The sequence below is a fragment of the Buteo buteo genome, chromosome 21 (assembly GCF_964188355.1).
Source record: "Buteo buteo chromosome 21, bButBut1.hap1.1, whole genome shotgun sequence".
Taxonomy (NCBI): Eukaryota; Metazoa; Chordata; class Aves; order Accipitriformes; family Accipitridae; genus Buteo; species Buteo buteo.
The window spans coordinates 12,149,673-12,162,738 of NC_134191.1; the positions used below are offsets into that span (position 1 = coordinate 12,149,673).

Sequence of the window (13,066 nt, forward strand, 5' to 3'; positions counted from 1 at the left end):
GAGACTATGTTCCCTGCAAACCTGTAACTCAAGACCTACTTTCATCTCTCCAGTCCTAGAGAGACACCCCAAAACACATGCAAGGAAAAACTTGCTTTTTTTCTGAGCCATGCTGCCTGCTTTTGCTGCAGGCACTGCAGGGCAGAGACCTTCCCTTTTGCCCAACTTACAAGCAGCTGGGACTTCAGTCATGCTGCACTGTGTGTATGTTCCTCAGTGGGGCAAGGACCACCAGCTGGTGAAACAGTCAATGCACAGGGCACGGTTAAGTCACCAGTTGATCGAAACAGGTCGTCCTGTCCCAGGGCATATGGCCAAAGAGGAATCTGCCTCCCAAATTTGGTTTTACAACCATTTCTGCAGGATGGTGCAGCTGGGTGGGAGGACAGCAGCACTTTCTGAAGTTGTGGCAGTAACCATATGTCACTGTAGTGCCTAAAATTTTACACCTGGACATTTCTGTCATACAGACAGATTAGACATTGCTCAGGGACACAGATATTCTCTTCTGAGGTTTCCTATGGACTTTCTGCTGCTTGAAATATCCCTCCATGACTCCCCTCCAAAGATGTACCATAGCATCTGTCTAATATTGATTCTGCTTATGAATCCACTACCAGCATTTTTAGCTACGGTTTGTTTTCTCTAACAGTTTCCCATGTGAATACCAAAGTTAGGCTAATGTGGAGTGCTTGAGAAAATCTCACCATGCTAGCTTTGGCTCTTTCTACAATAATGTATGTGTCAAATTCAATTGTTAAAAGCCCTGAGCTACATTTTCAGCTAGTAATTTGCTTGCTATTTTCATGTTTAATTATTTCTGTGGCACCAATGTCCTTTAAAAGTAGCACTGTTGTAGCCATGACGGTCTAAAGAGATTTAAGGGAGAGAGTCTTTTATAAGATCAGCCAGTGTAAATGGCAAAACCAGCTGAGCTTTTAGGTACAAAAAGTGTTGATTTCACCTTACTTTTAAAAGGCCCTTCCTATGTCACGTTTTCCTCAGAGTCCCATTTCTTTTCCTGAGAGCAATGTTAGATCAATAAAGATCACTTTTCTGGGAATCCTTTTCTAATACCCAGAATTTGAATATCATCAAGCAATTATAAACTACAGCTGAGGGAACTAAGGCACAGAAAGGGCAGGTGATTTGCCTGTGTGGGTGGTTGAGTCAGTCCTATAACTCAACAGTGCTTGTCTCCGTGTGCTGGGTTTTAACTATTGAACAGGCATTGTCTCCTTCCACCAGGATGTGTGCTGGCTTTAGATTAGTCCTTCTCTAAAAAGCTCCTTAGTTTCATTGTCAGCTAGAGTATTTGGTGCATATCATCAGCTTCCTATAAGTTAGTGTGATGTGCCCTGATCAAATCCAGCTACGGAGTTGTGATTTGTTGCGAGTCCTAAAGGTACCAGGTACATTTGCAATGAAATTGCAGGGGGCTGTGTTTTCCCCTGAGGAGCAAGCTGCAAAAATGTGTCATATTTAGTGTAAAGAAAGGAGCCTTTTCAGAAGGTGTAGCTGGGTGGGGAGTCAGTCCCTACTTATGCTTCTACTCTGATGGTAAATGTGGGCGAAAATATCTTTTAGTTTCTGTGAATTTTTCTGTGCTGCTAGTGGGGGATAGGCAGGGTCTGAGCTATAGCAGTACTCCCGCTGCTGATGGTCCTCGGGAAATCTCTCTTAGAAGTGATTGCTCCAGCTGGCTAGAATAAGCCTTCAGGTGCCATCACTCCAATCACTGTCCTTTAAACTGATGGGTATTCCCTGGTTAGAAATATGGAAGGGAGTCAGTCTGTACAGTGTGCTCTTCTTTGCTGTGATGGGAATCTCTCATGCAGTTCTCAGGCACTGCATGCCACTGTCTGCCCTCTGTAGTGTTCCAAACTCTTATGCTTAAATTAAGAGGGCTGTTCTTATGGGTTTATGATTATCCCAGCTTAACTCACTGGGAAAATACACTACTGATAGTAACTTCAAAACAGATTGTCTCCAGCCCAGCTCCCACATTGCTCTTCAAGAACTCGTGAGGGGGGGAATAAAAAAATACTTAACTAATTTAACTGTAGGCCTTTAACTCAAGTACCACTGTTAGGATCCTCATTCCTTCAGACTCCCGCAAAGTAGCGGACCTTGCTAGGTTTCTGCTTTCAGCCCCTTTCTGCAGAAACTGGTTTGGTCCTTCGATGTGCACAGGGCTGCAGGAGGTTGTTTCAAGCAGACTCCCTCCCAAGTGCCTTTGGGTTGAGCCAATTCAGTTTTCACCAGGCAGCGCAGAGGTTTCCAGACTCCTGCTGCCCAGCTTGGCATATGCTGTGTCACACTTGGCTGCCCTGTAAACCTGGCTGCCAGTGTCCAAAATGGCAAATGCTTCTCAGACGTGAGCTGTGGGCAGAGCACGGAGGGTGAGGCTGCTGCCCCTTAGCAGGCTGCTCAGCTGTCCTATGACAACTGCTTTTCATCCAGGTAGGGACAGAAAACCTGGTCTGAAAATTAAGCTGAAATCCGCATGAATGCATCTAGATGGATGTATTCCTTTGGTATTGGAGCCACCTTGTCTAGCGCAAGTGGTGTCAGACGCTAGCTTTCTGAAGCAAGAATGAGCTCATACTATCTCAAGGAGAGCTTGGTCCATAATATTTTAGATTATAGCAGACGTAGCACATAATATTATCACTCTCACAAAGGGAGGCAGAGATGCAGAGTGAGACCTACCAGCCAGCTAATAAAAGGCCTAATGAAGAACAAAAAAGCTGCTAGTCATTGCAGAGATATGTTGCCCCCAGGAAATTAAAAACATGAATACCCTGGTATATGCAATAAACATCTCCTTTGTGTCTGTGTAAAAGCACCGAAACCTCTGGAATATTAAGAAATGACAAAGATCCTTTTAAGTCCCCCCCCAGCTGCTTGCAAGCGGTGATGAAAGAGATGAAATACACCAACCTGACTGTTGTGCCACTTTATTTACCAGAGAGCCCAACTTCAGAATAAACACACGCATGGAGGAACACACCTGTGTTAGGGCTGCCAGGCAGCTGCCGCTCATTCAAGGGAAGAGGGGCCAGGTGAAAGCTGTAAAGGGAAGGTAGAAGACGAACGGCGCGTTTTCTTGTGCGTGCGTTTGCCCAACACCAGCTGGTTATTTTAGGACCCGCAGAAACGCCGGTACGGGTCAGAGCCTGGTGCGTGACAGCAGGCGGGGGGCTCATACTGTCCAAGCAGACCCCAAGAGGGGAAAACATATAAAAATATACATAGCCATAATTTTTTCCTAAACGCCCCCGCTTTTGCCTTACTCTCCCCATCCGCGGCTGGCGGGCAGCGCACCGGCGCGGGGGGGGCGGGCGGGTGCCCGGCGCTGCGCCCCGCGGGGCTGTGCGCAGGCGGGGGCGGGCAGCGCCGCTCCCCCCCGCCCGGCCCCGCCGCCGCTGCCGCCGCCGCATGCACCGCCCGGCAATAAAGCGCCGGGGAACCCGGCCGCCCTCGGCAGCGCCGCTCCCGCCGGCCCCCCCGGGCCCCTAAGAACCGGTGCCGCTGCCCCGGGGGGCGGCAGCGCTGCCCTCCGCCGCGATGCCGGGCTGGAGGAAGAGCCTCGCCCTGTGCCTGCAGCGGATGCAAGAGGACGGTGAGCACGGCGGGGGGGGGCTGGAGATGCTCGGGTTTACCCTCCACCTCGCCTTTTCCTTCTTTTTTTTGGGGGGGAGGGGGTCTACCTGGGAGGGAGGCAGTCTTCTGCTGGCATGGAGCTCCGTGAAGGAAAGGGCTGGAGGGGGGGGATGCTCTTCGTGCCGGTAAACTTTGCTGCAGCAGATCTGTCCTTCCATCCCCGGGCTTGCTTGGTCTCTGCTTTATTTTTTATTTTTTTTTCTTTAAGTGGTGGGGGCAAGGCTGAGCGAGAGGTGGCTGCGCGGTCCTTTCTGGATATTTAAACGGGTTTGCAGCATCTGAGCGCTAACTTTCTAAAGCTAGCGGTCCTGCTGTTTTCAGCTGGTAATTTTTCCCCAGTGCCCAACTCCAACTGGGGATTAAAGGGTTTGCGAATTGCACGGAGGACGTGTCGCGGTAATCTGATTCCTATTGTGCCGCTTACTGTTGCTCACGGTGACTGTGAGTTATTTTGTTTACATGCTCGAGAGTGCGGTGTTAAATAAATGCTGGACCTGCAGCTCACAGAAGTCGGGAGAAGACATCCACAAGGTGGCACAGCATAAGGGAGGTTTAAACCTTGCACTCCGGCTCCTGGGTTTGTAGATGAACAGGGATGAGGGTGGTGGGGAAAGTTTATGTCTCCGAAATGAAGTGCGGTTCCCATGTGCTTTCGTAAGACTCGGGTGGAGGAGCTGATGGTAGATGGGGAGAAGAGGGAACGTGTGTCTTACTAACCTTGGCCGCTTTGGTGCAAGCGGTTAATGGCAGGTTTTTCTTTTACATCCCTTTCCCTGACTGCCCGTCTAGATGGTGCACTGGGAAGCAGACTTAGCAAATATCTGAAGCGGCACTGTTGCATCATTTGGTGTGAGTAATGCAAAAAATCAGGGAATTCTCTGGTCCTGCTGGTTAATAAGCACGGAGAGAAATTGTGCTGTTAGGTGCCCTGTAAGGTGTCAGGACAGAGTGGTTAAGCTGCTGAGTCTTTTTGGTGCTGCTTCCTTGCTCCCATTGCTTTGGGAGAACACCATCTATTTCTCACTCTGGACCCCTCTGGGACCATGGCTTCCACCCAGAGACTCCAGCCATCTGAGACAGAGCTGTTAAAAATCTTGTCCTGTAGAAGAGTAAATCAATCCCCTGTTCAACACACCAAGACCTGTCGGCATGAATTCAGCCCCGTTGTGGTGCAGTGCTTTGTAATGCTGCCCTGCTGCAGCTGACAGGGATGCTCTGGCACCACTGGACCAGGGATAGCTTTAGGGGCCTTATAAAAACACTTACAGCAGCAAGCTCCTGATGTACAGCTGTACTGGGTTAGCATGTTTGCCAGGTTACTTTCTCTGTGACTTCATATGTATGTACTGGCTCTTGTTTCTGGGATCTGTGTGATGCCTTTCGTCCTCATCTTCCCTCCCTCTGACTTCAGTCCCAGCACTGCAGTGAGTCTGTGACTGGTGTACATCTCTTCAAGTATATTTGGGCATTTTCCCTAGTGACACTGCATTTATTTCCACGGGTGGCTCGAGAGTAGACAGTCTTTGGAAGTTACCATTTAGTTAATCACAGAATGGTTTATCTGGAGGAATAAATCTTGCAGGCTTGAGCTGATGTGCTGTGTAGAGGAGGAGGTATATGCCTGCTAAAGAATGTGCTGAGTTTGTAGAGAACTTCTTTCCCCTTTTCCCAAGGCGACCAGTTTGATGGTCGTATTACAGCATATAACTGCAGAGGTAGCAGAGGAGGTATTTGGTAATGTTTTTGTAGCACTGCAGTGTTAACAGGTATGGTATGGGGTTTAACTGGATGCTAGAGAAGGTTTTGCATCATGTCATGTATAACACTGTCAGGAAACCTTTTGTTATATTTTCTCCCCCCCAGCTGAGGAGGGGGAGTGATAGAGCGGCTTTGGTGGGCACCTGGCATCCAACCAGGGTCAACCCACCATAAAACCTCTGCAGGGTTCTCTTCAGATTTTGATTTTGCAAACCAACCTCCACCAGTCTATGAAGAAATACTGACTCCTGGTTTTCCTTATTCAAAACAAGTTATGTCTGCCTCGTTGACATCTCCGTAGCTATGCAGATGTGGTAGTTTTTGTTTCAGGTCCCTAAGCTGGGGACCTTGTGCTCTGGCCCATCAGTGTGTTAACTTCCTCTGAGGATCACAGTACTCAAGTTTCCAAAGGAAATGCCCTGGTGTTCAGCAGGAGCACAGTTGTGATTAGAAGAGTGGTTATATTTTGGTTAGTGAATATTAATGTGATGAGCATCTCTTGTAATTTGCAGCCATTCGGTGCTGGGTTGGAAGCTTCATTAATCACAGTTGGCATTCAAAAGGTCAGCCGTGGTAAGTCACACAGGGAAATGCAAGATATGCACGAACTGTGCTGAAGTATGATTGCCATTTCAAAACACCACCCAAAGTGAGTTTCCTTATGCATGTTTTGCCTTAAAATTTCTGTCCCTTGGGGGATGGGGGTGACTCCTGACCAGGGTGCAGAAATGCTTCATCCTGTAATGTATTGTTGTTCCCCACCACAAGAGGGTTGTATATGGGATGTGGTACTCCTCATTCTGTTTCATGCAGGAAAAAAAAAAGAACTGATGTTAATGGCTTGGAAATTCTTGGTGGAAAATGTGTTCCCTCCAGCCTATATTGCTAGCAGCCCCGTTACTCCCAAGTCAGGGGGTCAATTTGCTTCTCTCTGTGTAACTGTGGGGTTGTCTTGGACCTGGGACCGGAGGTTAGAGCACACAGCCTGGCGGTTCTGTCCATAGCTATGGATACAGAGCTGTGCAGCCAGATCCTGTGCTGATTTACCTCCCTGATAGCAGGTCATCTCTCGGGGCAGTGGAGAGAACTAGTTGGCCATGCCAGACCCTTTCCCATCCTGATTTTCCCCCATGGGCTGCTGTCCTTTATGTGAGGACTGCAGGATTTGGACTGTACCCTTGCTGCTCCCAGCCTTTTAGTAGCTAAAGAAGCAAAGGCTAATTTCTGCTTTGGGAGCATGAATGTATGTGGGCAGGTGGGAAAGTCTCTGGGGATTTTGGCACATCTGAGTGGATGTAGAAATTGGGTGCCTAGAAAGGATAAACTGTATCTTCAGACTGAGCAGTGGAGATGCTTTTATCCTAACGGATGAAAATAAGTGTTATCTAGATGCATACGACTTGTATAACGTGGGTCACAGTAGCAGGCGGACACCCTTTGCTAAACCTGAGACATTTTTCTGCTTCTACTAGGAGGGAATACAGAGTCTGAGTGTAAAATTAGGTTGTTGATATAATTCCCCTTCCTCCCCCAGATGGTTTTCCTTCAGTAAAACTAGAAAATGTGACTCTCACCTTAAAAGTCCAATATGATTCCTTATGACACCCCCCTGCCCCCCAACTCAAACCTTCAGAAAGACTGCTGTAATGTGATTATAAAAGGTGAAGTGAGTTACCCACCCCTTGCATGAATCATGGTGCAGCTGGAAAGGAAGGGGGGAAAGGGGCACCTCAGATCTGCTCCAAAAAGTGACAATATTGCAGGATTGCGTTGCTGCTGTTTGCTTCCTTCCCTTGTATACGGCTCCGTGCTGGTTACCTTGGAAACAGCTGTAGGAGCATATAGGGGCATTTTGCTGCTGTGCAGCCATGGGCAGAGGTGTCCTGTGGTGTGTGGGGAAAGGGAAATCCTTCGTGGTGCAGGTTGATTTGCAGGATGAGGGCAGCACCGTGAAAACCAGTTGCAATATCTCCCTTTCTCGCCTGCCTTATCTTGCTGCAGGTGCAATTTGGCAAGAGTAGGACCCCAGGGAAAATTTAGCAGGGGGGTGATTTTTCATGGTTTTGGCAGAGCTATTTAATTTTTTATAATGGGAAGGTAAAAATATCACAGCAGTCTGTCTTGAGGGGGTTTATAACAGCTGGGCTATAGACATCAGCTTTTTAGTCTGTCCTCGGAACAGTGTATTGGGATGTTTTGCTCCATAGCTGTGAAACTATGATTATGACTGGAAATGGGATTCTTCTTTACTTAATCACACACATCAAGGAGAAACATCCCAATAAGATGGAAATTTGCTGGTTTTACATGATTAGCAGAAAATTAGAAGATCTTTCATTGAGTTCCATGTTCTTTGTGGTATGCACATATGATGCATAGAATAACTAAAATAGAGTAACTGTTAAAAATAACGCAAATTGTCTTTTGTTCACTTATCCATAAACATTTTGATCTTGCAAACTGTGGGGTGTGCATAACTTGAAATCGCTTGAACTATTCTGCTGCTTAAAATTGTTAGCTGTTGTGCTTGCACATCAGAAATAATTCAGTCATTCAGAAAGGAGGGTTTTGTATTTATCAAGTCATCTTAGGACCATCTTTCAGTGCCAGGTTGAGTCTGTTCAGTTTTAATATGTTGCCTTACAGGGTCCTTTTGTCCAAACCTACAATGACATGATCTATTGTACTGTCACCTAATTTTCAGTAAAGAAATTCAAGTGGATAGCTGTGACTTAAATAGTGTGCAATTGAACTGCTCTGTGGTTGAAGGGCTGTTATGTCTGTCCGCTGAATGCAGAGTATTAATATATTCCTGCATGTGATACTCTTACTTTACAGTGTATCCAAGCTTTATCAGAGCTGAGGACTTGCACAAGCAGTGCTCAGGAATTTATGGGCTGCTGTTTGTTGGTAATACTCATTATACAGGCCACTGCTTTTAAACAAAATGTAAAAATAGAGGTTCTGACCCTCCAGTGAAGTGTGGTGGGGAATTAGGATTACTTGAAGGCTGTGGTGGTAATGCTTAAGGGATAATGTTCATTCATCAAACTGATGGGACAGCCAGAGCAAATCCTGCTAGACTTTGAAGGGGTCTTTTTCATTCATTAATATGTTGATGTGGACTTGGCACCCGTCGAGTGAGGGAGCAATAGCTGCACCCGAGTGCTATGCCTGCCTGCTCCCCTCCTCGCTGGCTGTCACGCTGTCATGCTGCACTGGGTTTGGGCTGCTGCTTTTGATCTTGCGCCTCAGCAATCATAAAATTTAGCTCTGATTGAGAAGTCCTGCACAACTTGAGGATGAAGCCCCAAGGGTTTTATGGAGTCACTCTAAAGCCTTGCTGGAATTTGATTAAAGCCCGAGATTGATCTTTGGCTTGTTTTTTGTAGTGGTCTGCCAGATTTTACAACCTGAATGTGATCCTGTATTCACAGAATTTGGCCATATGAAACTGTACGTATGTCGTACAGTTCTGCTCATTCTTGCTTAAGCTGTTACACTGCATAGGGCTTCTTGCAAAGGAGTTTTTTATTAGTAATATTGAGTGATGAGACTCGGTGCTGAGCAAATGCATCTGCTGCAGTGGTTTGGCATGCTCTCCCTCTAGAGGTACCAAGGTTGGAAAGTGTGGGGGGACCCTTTCAGGAAGCTGAAGACTTTGATGGAAACCATGAATTGTGGTAGCCAGGAGAATTTCAGAGTGAGAAGAATTGCCAGATCTGTCTGGATTCAGGCCATGCTTGCTGTTCTCCAAACCTGTTGGTGTTGCTATGGGCTTATGCCAAGCGTAGTGGAAAAGCATGTGGGCATTTCCCAGGAAATGGACACGGGCTTTGAAACTGTTCCAGTCTTGAGCTGTGATTGCAGCTGCTGACCCAGAGGTCTTCTGATGCTCTGGGTTGCACTAAGATGAAGATTGCTCAGGTTAAACTGAGGTGTGTGGCAAGTCTGAGGCCGATGATTTGCTCTGCCTTTTTCATTTGCTGTTTGTCTCTTTTTAAGACACAAGTGCAGGGGAGCTGCTTAGTTATACCCACAGCCAGACCCTTGCTGGGTGGATAGGCAAAGGAAGGCTCTCCACCAGGGCACATGCTCTATGCCAGGTCTTTCTGCTATGTCTTTCTGTGGTTAAAACCGTGTAGGCCTTCCTATGGGTGTCCCATTTTAGAATAAAAATGACTAATTTGTTAATTACTTGACTTCAGTATAGTGGAATAAAATTACTTATTTTGAAACATAAGTGAATTTATAGAGGTGTAAATGTAGTAGAATAATTATCAAGGTATAGCTCTATTGAAATTTATACCTTTGTAGATCAGCCCTAAGACAGTGAGGCATTTTTGGAGCTCTGTGTCACATAAATGGAGCCATCTCTTTTAAAAGCCAGTCTTAACCCTTGAAGTTCAGGGCAGTGATCTATGCCTGAAAGGCTTGCGTAATGTCTAGAGCAAGTTGAAATCTTGCTGTCTTTTTCCCAGAGGAGCCACACATCTCCTGCTCTGGTGAATGCTGGTGATGACCCCACATATATGGGAACTGCTCCTGCATGCACATCTTGGCCCAAATGTGGTTACACCATGTAAATGTCTGTTTGTGTTCCTGAAATGAGTATAGCTACTGTGGATTGACACTGGTGTAACTGGGATTGGAGCATGGGTTGATCTGGAAAACAAATCCCATGCTGATGGCCTCTGTTGGAAATGCTTGCATCTCTTCTGCAGTGCTTGGCCTGGGTGAACTACACACTGGGATAAAATATCCCCTCTTGGAAGGGTCTGCATTTTGTTCAGTTATACTTGATTTTCCCATGGACTCCTTCCATTGAGAGGAAAAGTAATGCTTTCAATTTAAAATTCAAGTAGGATTGGTTTGGGGTTTTTTTTGGTTGGGTTTTTTGTTTTGTTTTGTTTTTTCCAGCCTTCTTGTTTTGTCAAGAGAATGAATTACCTTTTTTATTTTCTCCCATTTTCCCCCCACCCCTTTGTCTTTGGAAGATGAAGGAATTCAAATAAGATAACTAAAACAAATTCTACAATTATGTTGATTTCCTTGTTACTGGCTTTCCCCTTCATTAATGTTAGATGAACTTGGCATCTAGTAATTACTGGCTTTCATTTTTGAGCCAGAACTATTTTCTGGCTTCAGCGAAATTTGCTGATTCCAGTGATAGCATTGGGAGAGCTGCTTTCCACGGGGAAATTAATTCAATCAAACATATTTTCTCTTGACAGCTTCAGGTATTTTGCATCACGACCACTCTGCATTTAAGGAGAAGGGGGCTACCATGTGCTGTTTGAGATCAAGGAAATACTGTGCATTAAGATGTGGTTAGATCCATGTCTTATCTGTGTATTTAAGTAGAGGTGTCAGTGACCCTGCCAGCTAAACTGCTGTGTCTTGACGAGTAGAAAACTCTTGCTGAGGCTGCAAAATAAATTCAATTCTACACTCTTCAAGTTGTCTATGAAGTAACACACTTTTTTGCTTAGCAATTATTTCCACTGTGAATAGGGCATTATAGAGCTTTCGTTCTAGCAGTTTTATTAACCGTGGCTGCTGCTTTGTTGCCAGAGTCAGAGGCTATTCTGAGTGTTTATTTGGATTATAGGTGTTGTCACCTTTTCTTGTACATGTGATGCTGTTAGTCATCTTGGTGACACTTCATTTATCTGTGCAGAGAAATAAAGGTCCTGGCTCACATTTGAGTATTGCCTTACAGAACCCAAGGTGGGACCTGCTACTAGAGGCAAGGATTGCATCAAACTTGAGAGATCTCACTTGGGTCCTGTGGGATGGAGCTGAGATTGGCCTCTGGATTTTTTTTCCTGTGTTCCATTTAAAAAAAATAAATCTTTTCCTCTCTGTTCTCGGGCCGAAGTTTAGGTGATCTTACAGTGTCCAGGCACAGAGGGCCCCTGTCTTACTTTTGGTCCCAGTTTGACAAGAGCAGTCACCACAAAAGCAGTGTGTAGTCTTTGGGGTGGGGGAGGTGGGAAGGGACAGGGATGATGATGGGTTGGGAGGTCTTGTCTTCATTTCCATCACCTTGCAGCAGAGTACTTGAAGATTTAGCAACAAGCAAGATGCAAAGAAACAAGGAGAAAAGTAAGAGAAGAGGCAAACTGTCAGGCAGTGTGACCCTTTTCTTACTTGGTACCAATGTGCTTTTGTGATGCACGTTCAGTCTTCTCTATGTATGTTTAAGGAAATGATGATGTTTCCAGGAGTGAGGACACCTTCATTAAAACCATCTTGCCCAGATCCATTGCTTTTGACTACTGGAAGTCAGGGGAAATTCCCTGGGGCGGTCACAGAGGGATGAACTTAGCAAAGAGCTGGGAGGATGAGTTAGTAAATATTCATAGCAGCTTGTCTCAGGGCTAAGTGTTAATCCTGAACAGAGGGTACTATTGGGAATGAATATTTTGTTTCTAGATTAAATGTTCTTTTGCTTACTTTCATTTTGGAATAAGAGGCAGTCAATCACCTTATTGTACATGCAGTCATGTCCATAAAAAAACCTCATGAACTTCCCTTTTGTGATGGGAGGGCAGGTGGATCTGTCTGAGGCATGAGCAGCGCTGCCTCTCAGTCTTCTTTCCCCTTGGGAGCATCGTCTCTTCACCTTTCTTCCTTGTCTGGTTTTCCCCTTCATGCTGGGGAGATATGTGGTCTCTTTGGCTGGTAGACTTCACTGACTTGGAAAAAACCTCTTTGTAGCCAGCATGCTGCGAGGTGTTGTTCCTGCAGGATGCATCTCTGCAGGTCCCAGGAGAAGAACAACTCTGATGTGTGCTTGGTGAAGGACACAGCTGCTCTGAGCTGGTATGTGGTTGACCTGCACAACTTATATGTAGGATGTGGACATCATTGACAGCTCCTTGTCTCTTCTGTACCTCGGTGTCTAGAGATGATGCGGACCTGTGGATACTGTCACTGCAACTGTCAATGCTCTCATTTGCCTCCTTATTCCTGTCAATGGCTGAGGCCCTTTAAACTGCATGAGGTTTTGTGGGTTTTTTTTTTCCGTAATAAGGAAGTCTTTCTACACCAGTAAGAGGGAATGGAGGAACAAATCTTAAAGCTAATACTTAGTCCCAGGAAAAGTGGGTGAATGACCAGTGGCAGAGCTGTTAGCAGCACTGGAGGAGATGAAAGACAAGTGTTGCTTAAACTCTGCACTGCAACAAATCAATACAAGTTGCTGGAGAGTGAGTGAGGATGAAAGAGAAATAACTTGGTGTTCCTGCCTTTTTTTTTTTTTTTTTTTTTTTTTAAAAATAACACTTGCAAACAGCTTTTGAGAACTGGCTTAAACTGGTCTTTAACACAGAAGCCGCAAGTCATGGAAGTTCCTTCTCGGTGGGTTGGAAGGTAGCTGCAGATAACACATTTGGGCTCTGTCCCCACATGGGGCTGGAGGCTGGTGTGCTCCCTCTAGGTTTTTTCAAATGAAAGCAAAGTTCAGGCATGCCATAAATCCCATGGCATGTGTTTAGATGAGATATATTGATGCTGTGAGCATGCTCCAACTTACTGGCCATATTTTGCTACTCCAGCGTGTTTCACAGGCTGTCCCTTTTACATCCATCCGAACACCTTGTGCAGTAGCACCTGGTTGCATTAAATAGCTGCCACG

At 45.9% G+C, this 13,066-nt stretch overlaps 1 protein-coding gene across 1 annotated transcript in view; it reads left to right on the forward strand.

The window, feature by feature from the left end:
• Positions 1-2,968: 2,968 nt before the first annotated feature.
• The window catches only part of GRIP2 (glutamate receptor interacting protein 2), a 291,701-nt gene continuing 281,603 nt past the window's right edge, over positions 2,969-13,066 (forward strand). Inside the window, exon 1 of the mRNA XM_075053453.1 lies at positions 2,969-3,625. Within this exon, the coding sequence (XP_074909554.1) occupies positions 3,571-3,625 (55 nt within the window). The 5' untranslated portion in view covers positions 2,969-3,570. The remainder of the gene's footprint in view (positions 3,626-13,066) is intronic.